This window comes from Conger conger, chromosome 9, assembly GCF_963514075.1.
Source record: "Conger conger chromosome 9, fConCon1.1, whole genome shotgun sequence".
NCBI classification, from domain to species: Eukaryota; Metazoa; Chordata; class Actinopteri; order Anguilliformes; family Congridae; genus Conger; species Conger conger.
The window spans coordinates 23,813,980-23,833,154 of record NC_083768.1 but is presented as its reverse complement, the minus strand read 5'-3'; the positions used below and the strand labels follow the sequence as shown (position 1 = coordinate 23,833,154).

The 19,175-nt window shown below is 50.9% G+C and overlaps 1 protein-coding gene across 1 annotated transcript in view; it reads left to right on the top strand.

The window, feature by feature from the left end:
* The window catches only part of macf1a (microtubule actin crosslinking factor 1a), a 132,397-nt gene that overhangs the window by 15,461 nt on the left and 97,761 nt on the right, over positions 1-19,175 (top strand). The window contains 7 exon segments of the mRNA XM_061254720.1: positions 1,336-1,413; positions 4,969-5,061; positions 17,113-17,279; positions 18,025-18,137; positions 18,265-18,371; positions 18,716-18,835; positions 18,921-19,016. Of these exon segments, the coding sequence (XP_061110704.1) occupies positions 1,336-1,413; positions 4,969-5,061; positions 17,113-17,279; positions 18,025-18,137; positions 18,265-18,371; positions 18,716-18,835; positions 18,921-19,016 (774 nt within the window).

Sequence of the window (19,175 nt, the reverse complement as noted above, 5' to 3'; positions counted from 1 at the left end):
TGTCCTCACTGCGGCGGGTGTGTGTGTCGCGCGCCCCCCCGCTCATCTTGCTGGGGGGGGACGAGGAAGATGGCGCTCAGGGAGTACGTTTGACCCCCCCCTGCTCCCCCCGACCCCCGTACAGCAATCCCCTGTGACTGCATGCGAGTGCTGTGTTGTGGCATCACAGTACACGCGCACAATAAACATGCACGCACACACTCTCTCACACGCACACACAAACCATGTCTCACATCTACATGCAGAAAATCAGAACCGTAGTCATATGTATGCCTTTTCTCTGGCAAAGTCCTGAGACATTTTTACCAGGGTATTGTGGGTAAAGAGTCCCGCTGTAGGCTCTGGAACCCTGCCCTCCTGCCTTGCCCCGCCCAGCCTCCTGCATGGAGTTTCAGCCGAGTGCTCACCGGACCTGCCGCTGCTTCTGACTGCAGTGATGACTAACCTGCCCTCGTGGAGTGACACAGCTGTGTGTGTATGTGTGTGTGTGTGTGTGTGTGTGTGTGTGTGTGTGTGTGCGTCTGTGCGTCTGTGCGTCTGTGTGCGTGTGTGTTTGTGTGGGTGCATGTTTTCAACTGTACTCTTTTGCTTGGTCATGACAATTCAAAAATCTGTGAAGGTGCCATATCATCACAACTCCCAGCTCTGTGATGGTGCTCTGTCGTGACGGCTCCCAGCTCTGTGATGGTGCCCTCTCATGGCTCTGTGACAGTCCTGTGTCATGACAGATCCCCTCACTGTGATGGTGTTTCTGTCGTGACAGCTCCCAGCTCGGTGACGGTACTCCGTCATGGTGGCTCCCGGCTCTCTGACAGTGCTATGTCATGACAGCTCCCAGCTATGTGAAGATGCTCTGCCATGAAAGCTCCCAGTTCTGTGAAGGTGCTCTGTCATGACAGCTTCCGGCTCTGTGACAGTGCTATGTCATGACAGCTCCCAGCTCTGTGAAGATGCTCTGTCATGACAGCTCCCAGCTCTGTGGAGGTGCTCTGTCATGACAGCTTCCGGCTCTGTGACAGTGCAATGTCATGACGGCTCCCAGCTCTGTGACAGTGCTCTGTCATAACGGCTCCCACCTCTGTGAAGGTTCTCTGTCATGACAGCTCCCAGCTCTTGTGAAGCTGCTCTGTCATGACAGCTGTGTCTGTGGTACCCTGCCTGCTGAGTTGTCCTTTGTGCATCCCCCACAAGCCACAGCACTTCTGTCTCTCACTGTATGTGTATGTGAGTGTGAGTGTGGGTGTGTGTGTGTGTGTGTGTGTGTACATGTGCACTCACACACACGTTTTCCCCCCTCCTCACTCTCATCCCTCCTTATGTCCTTCTCTCTTTTAGCCCAGAGAAAAAGGCCGTATGAGGTTTCACCGGCTGCAGAATGTGCAGATCGCTCTGGACTTCCTCAAACAGAGACAGGTATGTCACGAGGAGTTTTTCCATACTCTACTCCCTTCTTTTATCCTTCTTTCCCCCTCCTGGCCCTCCTGGTCTCCCCCTCCCTCTCTCCTCTGTCTATGCTCTCCATTCCTCTTCCTGTCTCTGCATGTGCGGCACAGTGCCAGTACTCATAAGAAGAACATCCCAACTGCACTCTGGGTAACCAGGGCACAGACACTACTGTAGGATAGACACACAGGCACAGACACACTACTGAAAGATAGACAGACAGGCACAAAATGTACATTTGGATAGACATATAAGCACAGACATGCTATATATATATATATGCTATATACCATAGACTTCTGGGCACAAAGAGAACTGTATGATAGACACCTGCCGATAGACACAGTACATTGCTGCTGGATAAATGGGGGGAAAAAAACATGTTTCAGAGCTATGGACTGCATGTCACAGAAATGGTTGTGTGCAGTACAGTGCAGAGTGCAGTGAGATTCACAGGACACAGATGAGCAATCAGGTACACAGGAGGACACAGATGAACAGTCAGGTACACAGAAGGACACAGATGAACAGTCAGGTACACAGAAGGACACAGATGAACAGTCAGGTACACAGAGGGACACAGATGAACAGTCAGGTACACAGCAGGACACAGATGAACAGTCAGGTACACAGAAGGACACCGATGAACAGTCAGGTACACAGAAGGACACAGATGAACAGTCAGGTACACAGCAGGACACAGATGAACAGTCAGGTACACAGAAGGACACCGATGAACAGTCAGGTACACAGAAGGACACCGATGAGCAGTCAGGTACACAGAAGGACACCGATGAGCAGTCAGGTACACAGAAGGACACCGATGAACAGTCAGGTACACAGAAGGACACAGATGAACAGTCAGGTACACAGAAGGACACAGATGAACAGTCAGGTACACAGAAGGACACAGATGAACAGTCAGGTACACAGAAGGACACAGATGAACAGTCAGGTACACAGCAGGACACAGATGAGCAGTCAGGTACACAGGAGGACACAGATGTACGGTAAGGTACACAGAAGGACACAGATGAACAGTCAGGTACACAGCAGGACACAGATGAGCAGTCAGGTACACAGGAGGACACAGATGAACAGTCAGGTACACAGAAGGACACCGATGAACAGTCAGGTACACAGAAGGACACAGATGAGCAGTCAGGTACACAGAAGGACACCGATGAACAGTCAGGTACACAGAAGGACACAGATGAACAGTCAGGTACACAGCAGGACACAGATGAACAGTCAGGTACACAGAGGGACACAGATGAACAGTCAGGTACACAGCAGGACACAGATGAGCAGTCAGGTACACAGGAGGACACAGATGTACGGTAAGGTACACAGAAGGACACATGAACAGTCCAGGTACACACCAGAACACAATGTTCTGTGGCTGTATGCAGCGCTGCACTGCAGGGCCTTGGTGGCTGGGCTCCGCCCCGTTTCCCTGCGGTGCGTGAGCAGGGCTCTAAGGAACCGCACAGGCAGCTGTGATTTATTCTCCAACCCAGTTCTGGCATTCTTTACCTCCCTTTCCTTGACTGTCATAGTAACGGCTCTGTGCTTTACCTGCCAAATTTAGGCAGTTAGCAGGAGCGCCATGTGAGAAATGTGGACCCTCAGGGCTGTTCTCTGAAGAATAAATTGTCGTTTCACTTACAATTTCCATTCAACATGTATTTCTAATTGGAGTTTAAATGAAAGTGTAGTTTGCTGGAAACGCTTGGATAAGTGCTTGAGAATTAACCCCAGGGGATGTGGGTGGTTGGGCACCACAGTCACAACTGTCATCAAAATAATCAGTGCATCTGATCACATCTGCACTAAACTGAAATGGCGTATGTGTGTGGACAGGCCAATCAAAGGGAGCAGATTAAATTCACCTACCCAATGGGTGTCCAGTTGACATTAATTATCGCAACATGGTTACCATGCAACACTCCTCTCTCTAAGAAGAGGAAGGCTGACCAGAGAGCTACTAAGTGAGGCTAGCCAAAAATGCACAAGATGGTTCAGTCACCATCCGGAACCAGAACTATCGAGAACCTTGCTAGTTTCCTGAATGCCCTCTCGGTTCTGTTTTTATTGAACATTGACAACCGTATCCATGAGAATTTGGGAGGAAGTGAAGAAAAATAAAATTCTTGTTTACATTGTCTTACTTTCCCTTAACAAACGGTATTCTGAGAAAATTCTTGCTCGACTGTGAATCACTTTGTAAAATACGCTAAGTTACTGTTTCCAAACATGAGAGCCAAATGGAAGGCAGGCTTGGCAGCCAAATGCAGAGGGAGCGTGAAATCTGGCTTCGACGATTTAGCAGGGTTTTCGGAATAACTACCAAAAAGCATCGAATTGAATAATATCACATAGATTATACAGAAATTATAGGTATTGGTTTGCATTTTACTCCCTGCAATTCAACAGCTGTGGTGCTCTTTCAGCATATAATAAAATAATAAATAATAAAATAAATAAATAAAAGAATGGGGAAATAAACCGCTAACCGAATGATTACGAATCATAGACACGCGTTTCTCCCCTCTATTGAATCGATCATGATTGGGTAACGTTAAGTAGGGCTATTGCAAACAAAGTGTAACAACAATAGCATGCCACTCCGCTCCATCGCACAATGTCTGAAAAATTGCTTTCTGTGTATTCGGCCCTGGTGTAAAATCCAACTGTGACCAGCTTGAAATTACCAGCTGCCAGCTGTTTCAAAGCATAGTTTGAGCTGGTCAAACCATCTCAAGTAAGTAAGGAGCTGGTCTGAACTGCTCAACCTGCTCCCAGCTGCTTCAAAACCTAGATTAAGTTGTTTTTTGTTTTTTCAGCAGGGAAGATGCATACATAATCGTGCTTACTTTGAGTGAAACGTTAGTGTTATGTTTTCAGATGCCTGAGACAGACCCTCACTCCTTTTGCCTTTTGCTACAGTTACAGCTACGGGTTTACATTGGGTTTTTTTTTTGGGGGGGGTGAGGGGGTTACATTTTTACAAGAATTTACATAATTTCCTGCATTTTTACTGTTGTGGCAAATGTATGTGAAATGCGTTAGCATTAGCTGGCTGCGAATGTGTTCATCTGACTAGCCTATCTGCAACAACAACATCCGACTGAAAGAATCATTACAAAGGGAAACCCCATTTCCCCCCTCCCTGCTATAGTTTACGGTTGTGATTTAGTTGGTGTTGGTAACAAAATCTAACAAAAGTATGTGTGTGCCATACAAACTCGTTTTAACTTCGCTGGAATAATAATTTAACCAGCCATAGTAATGCCTGAATCAATTATTTCTGTGTATTCCGGACGCTTCGCATACTTGCTTTAATGAGTGGAGTGTTTGTGAGATCTGTTTTTGGACTATCGCAGATCTCACATTCTCTTCTCTTCTCCCTTAGTAATAACAGCCCTGTTCCCCGATTGGCCCATCTGCTGTATGGTCAGTTGAGATCTACGTTTAGCACACCTCCTACAGTACGTGCGTCTGACCCCTGTACCCTCCCTGCAGGTCAAATTAGTGAACATCCGGAATGATGACATCACAGACGGAAACCCCAAGCTGACCCTGGGACTGATCTGGACCATCATCCTCCACTTCCAGGTCTGTGTTTTAGGATTAGCACTGCCTGTGTGTGTGTGTGTTTGTCTGTGTGTGCGTGTGCGCGTGTGTGTGCATATGTACGCACCCAGGATTTTAATGTGTGATTGAAGCTGATTGCCCCACTGCCTATTTTGTGCACATGTCAGCCAGTGGAGCGCAGTGGGTGTGATTTACTGCTAGTTGTGGGTGTTAATCATAGAGAGGCTGGCAGTGCTGGGTTGGATGTCTGCTGAGAGCTGGTCTTAGTCTCCCGAGAGATGACTGGACTGACGGGAGTGGGATGAAGTGGGATTGGGTTGATATGAGTGGGATTGGGCTGGCAGGAGTTGGATTGCATTGACAGGAATGGGATTAGGCTAGCAGGGGTGGGATTGGGTTGATATGAATGGGATTTGGCTGGCAGGATTGCGATTGGGGTGAGAGGAGTGGGATTGTGCTGGCAGGATTGGGATTGTGCTAGCAAGAGTGGGCCATGTCTAGACTGCTTATTCCAGGTAATTGTCTCTCGCTCCACTCAAACTGTGCATATGGCAAGCCTGCAGACAGAAGGGAAGCTCAGCCAAATCTTCATATGTGAGTGTGTGTGCGTCTGGGGAGACACGGCTGTCAAGTGCTCAGGTATTTTTCAAATTACCTGGGGCTGTGTGTGTGTGTGTGTGTGTGTGTGTGTGTGTGTGTGTGTGTGTGTGTGTGTGTGTGTGTGTGTGTGTGTTTGAGAGAAAGGGACACAGGTGCTGGTCCCTGCAAAGCAAGCTTCTAATTTAGAACTCCGTTTATTGTGTTTGTGTAATTCAGAACCATCTCAAGATGTGTTAATGGAAATGAAAGGATAATAAATGACCACCACTCATCTGATTTTGTCAGGAATCTTCTTTTTTTATCGGTTTGCCATTTCCTTTAATTGCAATAGGCTTCAGTTATTAACTGCTTTCAAATATATTTAAACAATTTTTAAAATCTGAAAACATTAAAATCCTAATTGAAAACCTGTCGGGCCCTAATTAGTATTAAGCACTTGTGTTAAGCACTATTCACAATTTAATTAATAATTAATGCATAACACATGAGCTTAATTAAATGATCTTTGAAATTAGGTGTCCACCAGAGTGCACTGTGTTCTGTCAGAGTGATGACATCACAAGGTGACACGGGGAGCTGGTTTCCAGGGAGACGCAGCTCTGTGACTGCAGCTGTTTATTTCAGCATGATTCAGCAGATCTGAGAGGGGAGGAGGGGGGGGATGGAGGGATGGGGAGAAGCCCATGGCAGGCGTGAGGGAGAGTGTGTGAGCGGGCGCTGTGTGAGGGGGAGATGGGAGGCTTTGATGTTTGGAATGTGGAAACGGCGAGAAGGGCAGAGCTGATGGCAAAGGACTTGGGGCCGGGCAGTGTCTGTGCGTGTGTGAGACGAAGAATGATAGAGAGTACATGATTGTGTGTTTATGTGCATGGTATGGTGTGCGTGTATATGTCTGTCTACGTGATGGAGCGCTGGTCTCCTGCACAGACACATTTGCCTGTGGTAACAGTAGAGGGAGCGAGAGATGTTGACACTGCCCCACCTCAGATTGAATACAGTTACCAATCAACCATTCGTTCTAGACATTATTTGTTGTCGGGTGCACATTGCAACAAATAGTTTTTCTTGATGGTGACGGTTTGAAATGTGACTGGCCTTGCATATACAGGCCGGTATGAATTGCATTACCTCATACAGAACTGAACAGGAGGGGGAGGGGAGGGGAGAGGTTGCTGGGAGCTGAGCTATCTGTGGTGACGGAGTGACTGGTGATTCACTGTGGCTGTGGGTGGTGAGCTCTGTGGGGAAGCCTGCCCCCTGGGGGTAGTCAGCAGCAGTGCACGTGCGGGGTCTAGCCTGTGCTGCAGTCTGGCAGTACTCTAGTGATCTCACACACTGTCCGCTCCAGGTAAAAGAGGGGCGGCCATTTTGTGAACGTCACGGCTGGGTTTCATTTCACACTTATGACTGTGTCAGCATTGTCCTGTCAGCTACCCTGTGGCATGCACATTCACTGGGGCCTCTATTAACCTCCCCTGCCAGAAATATGCCTGAGCTGCCTGCAGGCACCCCTCTCTGACACTGGGAGGCGGTGCTGTGCATAGAATGATACACCTGTAACATTGCCCGTAGTCGGCTACTAACAAGCTCAAGCTGTGTGAAGCCCTGTTTATAGGTGTACAGGCGTGTGTTGTGGATTGGGCCTGAATCATTGCTCTTCCTTCAGAACTTTGGTTCTGGTGACGGTGGAGATTGGGGTGACTGTAATGACTGTAGACCTCGATGTACCTCGTGTGGTTCTGCGCTGCTTGTCGTCTGTGTGCTGGTGTGCAGTCAGAGGGAACGTGTGAAGCACTGGTTGATTGAGCTGATGAGATTTATAATCCCAAACAGCTGCACAATGGCAGACTCCCCTCCAGATGGATGTGCTCTCATTGTTCTCACCCTGTGCCTCTTCACACCACTCCATCCCCCTAACATCTCACATCCTTCTGCACGCGCTTTAAATAGTTTGAGCCTCCCTCGTCCGTCCATCTTCCTTCCCTCCCCTCATCTTCCTTCCCTCCCCTCATCTTCCTTTCCCTCTCATGAGAGAGAGAGAAAGAGAGAGAGAGGGAGAGAGAAAAGGATTAGAGAAGGGAAGGCACACAGAGGTGTAATCATCACAGCCGGAGAGATGGAAAGCAGATTGAAATTATTTTTTCATACGTAGCAACCTGACAACCATTTGCATCTCTGATGGCTTTTGGGTCAAACGTGTGTGTGTGTGTGTGTGTGTGTGCGTGCATATACGTGTATCTGTGCGAGCGTGTGCATTGGGCACTGAGCAGCAGAGAGAGAACCAGAGAGAGCGAGAGGGAGGGAAGGAGGGGGAAGCTGATAGGTGGAGGAGAAAAGAGGAGGGAAGAGAGAGGGGGAGAGAGAGAGAGAGAGAGGGAGGGAGGGAGGGAGGGAGGGAGGGAGAGAGAGAGAGCGAGCAGCAGTGTAGTCTAACGCTGCAGTAGGCTAGAGATGAAGCGTTTTTTTTTTTTTGCACTGGTGCCACTGTGAGCGAGAGAGAGTGAGCAAGTGAGGCAGGCAGAGGCAGAACGATAGAGCGCTAGAGAGCGAGGAAGAGAGGGAGCACACTGCTACTGAGCTCCCAGGCTTCTGCTGAATCTACAGGCCTCTGGGTTCACACACACACACACACACACAGCAGATCACAGGGTCGGCAGACCTTGCAGCCGTGCTTTCAGAGACCATCTCTCCCATGGGGGGAGGGGGGTGCCGTATCAATTGGATCAGCCCGGCGATGCCTTCCAGTGGAACCTCCGTCTCCTCCTGACCCGGGTGGTCTTCCTTCGACATTATCCTCGTCTTCCTCCTCGACGTCTTCCTCTTCCTCCACCCCGATGCGGAGCGGAGCTACGAGGATGCCTCCCCTGTCCCCCGTCCCTCCTGCGTGTGCCGAGACCAGGCCGGGCCTCTGAGCCCTACCCTACCCTGCCCTACTCCACTGCTGCTGCCGTAATTAGATTCTCCGCCAGGATCTGGGGCTGCCTGCTACCGCTCTGTGCTGCTACAGCATCCTGTTAGCCGTTAGCACAGCTGGGCTGCTGGCTGCTCTGACTGGACTGACTGCTGTGTGAGAGAGTAGAGGTCCTGTTGGATATTGTCCTGGCTGCAGCCACGCGTTTGCTAGGCTTGAGGATTTTGGGACACGAGAGTGTTGTGACTGTGATATTTTCGCGGGGCGGAGCTTAATGAGAATTCTTAATGACGATTCTGCCAATGGGGACGCCTCTTCCCCCTCCCCCCTCTGATTTGTCGGCGCCAGGCGCCAGGTGATGCCAGCGTCAGGGAAACCGCGCTCCTGCGGGGGGCTAGCAGTGCCACATCGCCCTGGGAGGACGACCTGCCGTGGCAACAACAAGTGCAGACCCGGCCCCCAGCGGTGCCTTGAGGACCCGTGAGGCTGCGAAGCTCCCTCGTCACGTGACGGGGGTTCTGTGTGAACGGGAGGAGTGGAGACCGATTTATCGGCAGGCTGCCGGAGTGCTGAGTCTGCAGCTGCATCATCGCCCTCCATCAGCCTGGAGTCCGCCACGCTGTCCTGGCAACCGGTACCGCTACTACTACGAGTGGTGCTACTGCCCCTGCTGAGAGCCCAGTGCTGTTATTTATGCATTAACGGATGGTCTGTGAGCCAAACCTGGGAAATGCACTTAGGTTACCTCTTCCGCATTCAGAGGGGAAGCAAGCCCAACAGGAATACTAGGAATACCGCTCTTCGGTTTGTTTCAGAAGAGAATCCCGGAGTCATGGGATCTCGCAGGATTCCTGAAGACCTCTGGTGATGTGTATTGGCTCTGACGCACCGTGCGTGTGTGTGTGTGCGCGTGTGTGTGTAAGCGTCTGTCGGCACTGCAGCCCTCCTGCCGCTCCGAGGTTTTGCACGTCCGCGGTATGAGCGCGTGTCCCATTCCCGCTTGGGAGCTCAGGCTTCCGGCCGCCGGCGCTGCCGTGGAAACGGCCTGAGCCTGTCGCCGGGGCGACGGCGGATCTGAGGGGAGCAGCCTCATGTGATTACGGAGCGGGGACTGATAAGGTCACCCCCTCCCCCCCGCTGGGACAGCGAGGGGGAATAAGCTCTTTTCTCCGAACATCTGAAACCCTGCGGGACCGTTTGTGACCATGCGCTGAGCTAGCGGTCCCTGGAGCTGGCCGTAGCGAGCGGTACGGACAGAGCCGCGGGATTGTCCGGATCGTTCCGGGCTGACTGGCTGCCTGCCGAAACGTCCGTCTGCAGCAACAGTCTGGTCTGCTTCTTCTGCTGCCTCATACCGCTCGCTCTCTCAGCCCTCTACGTTTTATTACCCTGTATTGTTCTGCTCTCTCTCGCCCTCTTTTCGGGGGGAGATGGGAGGATCTCTGGGCTGCGTGAAGCAGCAGCGGGAGGCCGGGGTGAACGGAGCCCCCCCTCTGTCTCCAAAAAAGAGACTCCGCTTCAGACGCAAGCGCAGGGCCGAGAAGCAGCGGGGCGGGCCGGCGGGGGTGAGCGACGTTGGGCGAGGTCTCGAGGAGGAAGAGGAAGAGGAGAGCAGGAAGGAAGTGGCCACTGTCTCCGGGGGTGACGGCCGAACCGAACGGGACAGTCTGGACAGCGCGCTCACCATAGAGGCGCAAACCCTCCCCGCGGAGTTCGAAATGGGGGGGAGAGGCGAGGAAGCCACGGTGCTGGTCCTGTCCCCTGAACCCAGCCCTGCCTGGAGGGGAGTGTTCTGCCTGCCCCAGGGGGAGCCTGGCGGGGGCACCGCGGGGTCTGGAGGGGATGCCCCGGACACAGACGTGGGCAGCACCACCCCGGGCGGGGGCAGGGTGTGCCGGGTGAGGGAGCGGGTGCAGGGCGTTTTGGAGAGGCCCAGAATCCTGCAGGCTGAGCGTCACCAGGACAAGGACACTGAGGACCTTCCCTCCCGTCCCCGGGACCGGCTCGCCACTGAGGAGGAGACGAGGGGTGTGGTGCACATCCGGGAGGTCGATGGGAAGCTGTGCGTGGTGCGGACGGTCTACCCCCGGGATTTCGGCTCCCCGGTGTGGGGGGAGAGGGGGGTGGAGGTGCGGGCGGAGCCCCCTGCCCTCTCCCGGCAGACGGGCGGTGTGCTCAGGGTGCAGGTGCGGGAGAAGGAAGAGGAGCTTCCTGAGGTGACTGACAGCTCCAGTGCTGACGTGTGGACGACTCCACCGGACGACCTCACTGCTCTAGCCCCGGTGCGTGCTGGGAAGGTGGAAAAGGACGTCAGCCCAAATGAGAAGACCAGCTCGCCCTTCGGGGACGCCCCCTTCCCCCAGGACCCCCTGTCCTCGGGGTACGCCAGCGACCTGCCGCTCACCTCCCCGGAGACAGGGGGCGTCATGCACGCGGACTGGGGAGGGTTCACCAGCAGCTCCTCCGAGCTTCTGGACTCTTCCGTGATAGAGAGCCCTCTCTCGCCTCCCGAGGGATCCCCTCGCCCCTCCTCTCAGGTCAGGCTCACTCTCTCCTCTCCTCAGAGACCTCCAGGGTTCAGAGTGCTGCACTTTACTGCAGTCCAGACTACATGTACAGCACACACTCACTTAGAATGTGTGACTGTACGTGCATGTGCGTGTGTGTGTGTGTGCGCGCGCGCGCGCACGTGTGAGCATGTGTATATCATATGCTTCGCTCAGTACCAGGGTGGTTGTATTTGCAGCTTGGCGTGTGGTTCTTGCAGTGAGTGTGATGGTGTTGCTTTGTTTGCTGTGGTTTCTGTTGGCTGTTTGTCCAATGGCTGGCCTGTAAGGTGAGGGAAGGAGGAAGGTTCATGTGTACTGGGTTGTTATTTGTGCATAATCACATCATGTGGGTGTCCGTGCTGAATAATTTAATGGCAAACATTTTTGTGGAACGTCTATAGCCTGTGGACCTGTGGGCTCTCTGAATGGCGGTGTGTGTGATGGTGTGTGTGAGTGTGTGCATCAGAGTGTGTGTGCGGGTGTGTGAGAGGGTGTGTGTGTGAGTGCGCAGGGGTGTGTGTGAGAAGAGTGTGTGTGCATGAGAGTGTGCAGAGGTCTGCGTGAGTGTGCAAAGGTGTGTGTATGAGAGTGCGCAGGGGTGTGTGTTTATCAGCTCTGAAGAAGAGGCACACTGCATCTCTACATCCTGACTCCATCCCCTGGGTCTAATCAACACAGCACAGAGCATCTCTTCTTCTCTCCCTCTCTCCTTTCCCTTCCTTTCTGTCACTCATTACTGCTCTCTCTCCTTCTCACCGCCCACTTGTCTTGTCACTTCTGACACCCAGTGTCACAGGTTTTACATGCAGTACCCTCCTCTCTCCTCCCATGTAGTAGACCGCACGCTCAGATGCGTTTTCAGTGCGAGTTCACATTTCACAGGAGTGTATGCATCTGCGCATGTGTGCACGTGAATGTATGTGCTGGTGTGTGTTTTTTTGGGGGAAGGTACATTATGGGCTAAAGCATAAGTCCCGCACAATCACACACACACACATACACACACACACACACACACACAGTCCCGGACAATCACACACACACACGCACACACACACACACACACACACACACACGCACACACACACCTCTCCCGTGTCCTGTGCATTAGCGCTGTAGGTTGGGGGAAGGGGGGGCGTTTAGGGAGAGAGCGCAGGGATTTAATGGCCTCATTAGAGCTGGAGCGCGTCGCTCGGTAATTACGCCTTTAACCTCGTTCTCGCCAGCGCACGCGTGCCGGGCTGTGACGCGTCTCCTACGCTCGCCGCTGATGTCACTTTCCCGGATGAAGTGACACTGTGGCTCCGCTCACCAGCATTGTCCTTTATCAGCATTTTTACACACGCGCACACACGCACACAGGCGCGCACGCACTCACACACACACGCTGTCAGGATTCGGGACAGAGGAACCAAACACAGACTCAGGGATAACGTAATCAGGCAGGCTTTAATGACATGGGGCAGATCCAAAACGTAATCCACAAACAGGCTGTGGTCGACATCCAGGCAGACAGGTACATATGGGGCAGGCAGAGCGTAGTTGGGAAAACGGGCAGAGTTCAAAAACCGAGGAGACAGACGAGCAAAGTTACAAATTTAAAAAATGCAAAGCAGAGTCGAAAACCAGGAAGAGATCAAGACCAGAAAATCCAAAAACAGAACAGAGTGGAACGGAGCAGAACTAAACCGAGAACAGGGCACAGGTACGGGGAAGCTAGAACCATGGTAGGGAATGGAATCACAGAAAGACAAACTAGCGACAAGAAACTTAAAAGGACAGGTTTTAATACACAGAGGAATAAGACAACCAAGGTGGGGCATGGGAATGAGGGTGGTCTAACAAATAGACATCAGGTGAGACACATGAAAGGGCAATCATACAGTAACAAGGGAGTTACGAATACACGGGACTGGATTCACCTAGACACACATGTAATACAAACGGCTCCGGATTAGGGCGTAGACAATTGCACAGACTTAAGGATTGTAGTGATAGTTAGAGAACAGGTGTGAACACTTCGCAGAATTAAGACAGGCAATCGGAGATAGAACAGGGAGGTGGAGCTACAGAGCAGTGCAGAAATAGGGAGAATGTTAATATGTTAGTTACGTGGTTAAATTATAAATACCCAAAACTAGTGAATGTTAGTTAGAAGAACATATTAGTGTGTTAATATTAGTACTGTATAAATTCTATGTTAGTCGGGATTAGTCGATAAATGCTGTCTACAAACATGAGTGGAGAGAAAGCGGGATGCAAGTAAAGCGAGATGGAGAAGGAATCGTGGGAAACCGGAAAATTCTGAAAACACCCGAATAGTGTATCACACAGACAGGGTAGTGACTCGGACTCAGAACTACATGAAGACACATACATCACAGGGGAAGACGAGTGCCATGAACAGTGAATGTAAATGGAAACCAGACATAAAAATAATAAAGTTACCAGAACACAGAACCAGACACACAGACACACACACACACACACTCACACTGGCACTCGCACTCAGACAGACACACAGATACACACACTCATTCCCCCCCGCCGGGCACTGCCATGCGTATACCACTCTTTCTGCTGGGTGCAGATCAGTCAGACCAGCTCCCTCTTCACTCACTGGCGGCCCTGCTCGCTTTCATGTCCCACACACCCCCCAGCCAGACGCGAGCGCCCCCTCATCTGAATAAAGATGGATTTAAAATGCGCATAAATCACCAGACCGTTCACAACCCCACGGGCGTTCCCTGATCCCTCTCCCTCTTAAAACTTCTAAAGGGTTGCCAGACTCCTTCCGCTGTAACCGCCCCTCCCCCTGGCTACCATCTCTGCCCTCAGGGGATCACTGTCTTGTTACGTGCTCTCGACCCTCGACGTGATTGCCTCTTGTCATTGTTTTTTCCCCGCCTACCATCTTGAGACACTTTTTCTATTGGTTGAGTGGATTATTGTCTGCTCAGTCAGAGAGTGGATATGATTGCATCTGACTAGTAGTAATGTGAGATGGAACTTAGTTTTGTTTTCACAGAACTCCAGCCATCCCACTCTCTCGCAATCTTTCCATCCTTCCCTGTGGCATTCTGTGTGTGTGTGTGTGTGTGTGTGTGTGTGTGTGTGCTACATGGTGAGACGTGCTGAACAGGCACATGACCAGGAGGGACTGGATTTATTTTTCTCTGTGACCTCATCTTTAATCATCTTTTCTGTAAGGAGATCAAGCTGAACAGGAAATGCTGTATTTACTCATTTATGTGTGTATGTGTGTGTGTGTGTGTGTGTGTGTGTCTGTCCTTGCCCGTGTGTTCTGTGTCTGTTCCTGTCTGTGTGTCTATTTGTGTGAGTCTGTGTGTATCTGTCTCTGTGTGAGTGTGCCTGTGTGTGTATGTGTGAGAGAGAGGTGCACATGCCCATAGTGTTCACTCTGTGTCTAAGCAGAAATATGCTAATCTCTCTCAGTCTCCAGGCCTGTCTCTTGGTGCCTCTGTGTTTCCTGACTGTCTGCAGTCTGCAGTCCTCTCAGGGCAGGGATCCACTCTCTCTCAGTACTCGCCCCAGAAAGAGAGGAAGAGAGAAAGAGGACGAGAGGGAAGAAGGGAGAGAGGGATGACATAGGAATACTGATGGCTGGAGCCAGGCAGTGCTCAATACCACACACACAGCCCTTCTTTGTCAGGGAGTGAAGGAAGGAGGGAGGAGGAGGCAGAAGAGAAAGAGGAGAGAGGGCTGAACCGTGAGCCATGGATGTGGAAGCGGAGGAAAGGGGGGAATAAAAGACGAGTGCGAGCAAGAACAGAGAGTGAAAGCAGGCAGAAAAGACTGATAAAGATGGTCACGGGAGGGAGAAGAGCGGAACGAGAGATGAAAGGGGAAGCAAAGAGAAAGTGACAGATCAAGGCAACGGAGGGCAGAGAGGCAGGGACGCTGGCCTGATAGAGATGGGGAGGGGGAGAGAGGAGTGGGAGTGAGGGATGGCGAGAGAGAGAAAGAGATGGAGGGAGAGCGGGAGGAGAGAGGGAAAGTGACAGGGAGGGAGAGTGAAAGAGACAGAAATGCAGAGGGAGAGTAAGAGAAAGGGTGTGAGAGAGAGGGGGGGAGGGAGGGAGAGAGGGAAAAGCAGAGGGATTGTGTCTGTGGTGAGGTGCTTGTTAAGGAGCTGGACAGAAACGGTATCAAGGTCAGCAATTACTGCAGACTGGGAAAGAAAATGAGAACATTCTTCACAGACTGATACCATGAGGACAATAGACACGTGAATGAGGCTCTTTTCAATGAAAATATGTGCTGGCTGCTTTAAAGGCCTGTTTTAAATCCACAATGAGCAAAACACATTCTTATTCTGGTGCTAAGCATTCTCATGTACGTATTGCTTCCAAAGGAAATTTTTTTTAAAATGGAACACACAACCTTTATGGGAGTCTTAAGACATTTGTGGTTGCCCTTTGTATCAGGTATATTATACTAATGTAATCACATTGTAATTACTTGATTACCCTCCACCTCAGAAGGTACTGCTGTTAGACCATTTTAGGGTTTTAAAACGCATGGTTATTGTGGAACAATGTATTATATTACAAGTATAAGTTATATCACACTGTATTGATAAAAGGTCAACCTCTGAAGTGTAGCTTAATTCACAGTTTCAGCTGTGAGATGGTTGTTTTTGCTGCGGTATGGTCTCTTGATTTGTACTGTCCTGACACAGTCAGGGTTTGGCTAGGGTGTGGCTGGCGAGATGCGTAAAGCATTTTGATGTGAGTCAGACCGTAGTGACGCTACACTTCAGCGTGACCGCTAGCCGAAACTCCCTCTCCCTCAGTCGCTCACCAATCCAAAAATCCATTCCACGCTCTATTTCTGTGCCTTGACACCAATTTCTTGCTTGTGTTTCTTTATCGGAGTCTCAAGTAACGCTTTTCTCTCTCTCTCCATCTCTCTCTCATGTTCTCTCTCTCTCTGGGCTCATTCCAATCCCTTATTTTTCTCCACGTTTCCTTTCCTTGCTGCTGTCCCCGGAAATCGATCTTTAAGGACATTACCACCCCTTAAATGTTGGAAAGAGCGAGGACATTCCATTTGCCTAATTCAAGTTTTCTCTATTTCCCAGTCTTTATAATTTTTCCTTAATCTTTTCCTACCCTCTCCCGATGGGTGGAGCTAATGGCAAGAAAAGGAGAAACGAAAAGGAAAGAGAAAAATAAGGAATTGGAATGATCCCTCTATCTCTCTCTCTCACTCACTGATTCTTGTCTTGGTGTCTGTTTTTCCAGCGCCCTTGTTCTCTCAGATCTAAGCGGCCCCCATGTGCAGATCAGCTGATGTTCATGGCATGTGAATGGGGTAGTGCTGCAGATGGGTGATTAGATTAATATAGTACATCCACATAATGGGGATTATTGGATCTGCGTTCTGGACTGATGCCCATGCAGGCCTGCTCTGTACACGCCGTTAAGACACTTCCTGCCCCACATTGGAATGGCAAAGCACCTTGGGAAGTGTAGTAAATTGCCCTTGTCACTCCCGGGTGAAATGAAGTTTACTTTGTATCATTGAGCATTTATCTGGTGGTCTTATCCAGAGTGAGTAAACCAGAGTGAATATGCGAGTGGTGGGATTCTGTCAATATGTCCCCTCTGTGGACTACAGTGATTGTTAACAGCTGTGTATGGCGAGTGTTAATTCAAATGTGTGTAGAGTGGGATATAATCATTGCGTGTGTGTTTGTCTGTATGCCTGTGTATGGACTCAAGTAGTGAGTGTGTTAATGTAGGGTACCGTCGTGGCATACTTAACACTAACACTGATTACTTTTTTTTAATCTGTGTTTGTCAGAAATGGATTATTTGGAGAAACTCTGTTAATGTATTACACTGCACTCCCCTGTGTCAGCTGCTGTTGAGAAGGTGTTTGAAAGCTGAGTACCGGGGTTGTTCATAACCTGGGTGCGGACATGCAGGGAAAAGGAGCTCCAGGACTTACCCTGCTCCCCCTGTCGCCTCTCTCCTCTGTGGGCAGATCTCTGAGATCTACGTGAGCGGTGAGTCAGGTGACCTGACAGCCAAGGAGAAGCTGTTGCTATGGAGTCAGCAGGCAACAGAGGGCTACCCCGCAATGCGCTGCGTCAACTTCTCCTCTAGCTGGAGCGACGGGCGCATGTTCAACGCCCTTCTGCATAGATACAGGTACAGCACACCGTTAACACAGACTCACACAGACACACACATGCACACACACACTCTCACTCTCACTCTCTCGCACGCACGCACGCACGCACGCACGCACGCACGCACGCTCGCACGCACACACAATCTCACTCTCTCACACACACGTGCACACACACTTGCAAAATGTATAACATATGCACACACACACACATGCAAACTATCACATACACACACACACACTCTCTCCATCTCTCTCTCTCACACACGCACACAAGCAACCTCTCTCTCTCTCACATGCATACCCACACACACACACACACACACACACACTCTCTCTCTCTCTCTCACACACACACACACGCAGACTCTCTCTCACACACACACACACACACGCAGACTCTCTCTCACACACACACACACACACACACACACTGGCTCTGTCTCAATACAAAAGCAGCTGCCTGCATCATTAAAAGTGAGCTCCCTGCTAAGATGGCATCCTAACGGAAAAGGAACCTCAGAAGGCAGCAGATTTGGGCTGCGCTCTGCAGGCAGCATGATGTCACCGAGCGTTCACAAGCCCAGATGAGATCAGTGTGATCAGTGTTCACGGTTGTTACCGGTGCTGCCTCCCTTTGTCCCCAAAGAGAAAGCAACATTAGTTTTACTTTCAACTAACTACATAACTAGTTCAGGCACACACACACACACACACACACACTCTCTAACACACTCTCTAAAACCTGCTCCGTTTAATCCACAGGCCTGACCTGATAGATATGGAGGTGGTTGCACGACAAAGCAACCGCGACAACCTAGAACAGGCCTTCGACATTGCGGAGTCACTAGGGGTCACACGACTACTGGATGCTGAAGGTATGGCTCTGCTTCTCTTTCATTGTCAGTGTGAAGATCCTTCAGTGCCTTCTGAAGCATGTTAGGTGCTGGTTGGGTGTGGGTATGTCTCCCCTCCCTGAATGCTCTTTTCCTCTGTCCCTGGAAGACGTGGACGTACCGTCGCCAGATGAGAAGTCGGTCATCACCTACGTGTCCTCCATCTATGACGCATTCCCCAAGATCCCAGAGGGGGGCGAGGGCATCGCAGTGCAAGTATGCCCCGCTCCGCCCTGCCCAAGCCCCTTACTCACCCTTACGCTCAGTCACTCTGACTCACTCATTCAATTACATTATGTCAAACTTGCTTTACTGGCATGATAAAGTCAGCTTTTCTTATTGCCAAAGCCCCATATATCATCGATGGCATGTAAAAACCAAACCTCCAAAAAGCAAATTCTCTCTCTCTCTTTCCCCCTCTCTGTCTCTCTCTTTCTCTCTCTCTCTCTTGCTACCCCTCTCTCTGTCTCTCTCTCTCTCTCTCTATCTCTGTTTGTCTTTCTCTTGGCCTTCCCCTCTGTCTCTCTATCTCTTTCTCCTTGTCTCTCCCCCTGCCTCAGGAAGTGGACCAGCGCTGGTCGGAGTACCAGACCCGATTCCCCGCCCTGCTGCAGTGGACCCGGCAGCACACGCTGCTCATGGCCGACAAGAACTTTCCCCAGAACCCCGTGGAGCTGAAGGTGAGGAGCTGAGCTAAAAACAGCGTTTTTATGCCATCAGTGAGAATCTGCTCACCAACTGCTAACCACACCCCTCCCCCCTCAGGCACTTTACAACGAGTACGTCCATTTCAAAGAGACGGAGATTCCGGCCAAGGAGATGGAGAAGAGCCGGATCGAGCACCTCTACAAGCTGCTGGAGGTGAGGGGGTGGGGAGGGTGACCTGGATTCATCATGAGGCTCCAAACCCTCACAGGCTCTGAACAACCGCTGCCTGCTCTCGCTCCTGAGGGAACCCTGGTCTTAAGACTCGGCCGCGTGGTGCAGTTGCGAGGCTGGGAAGAATGTCCCCACTGTGTG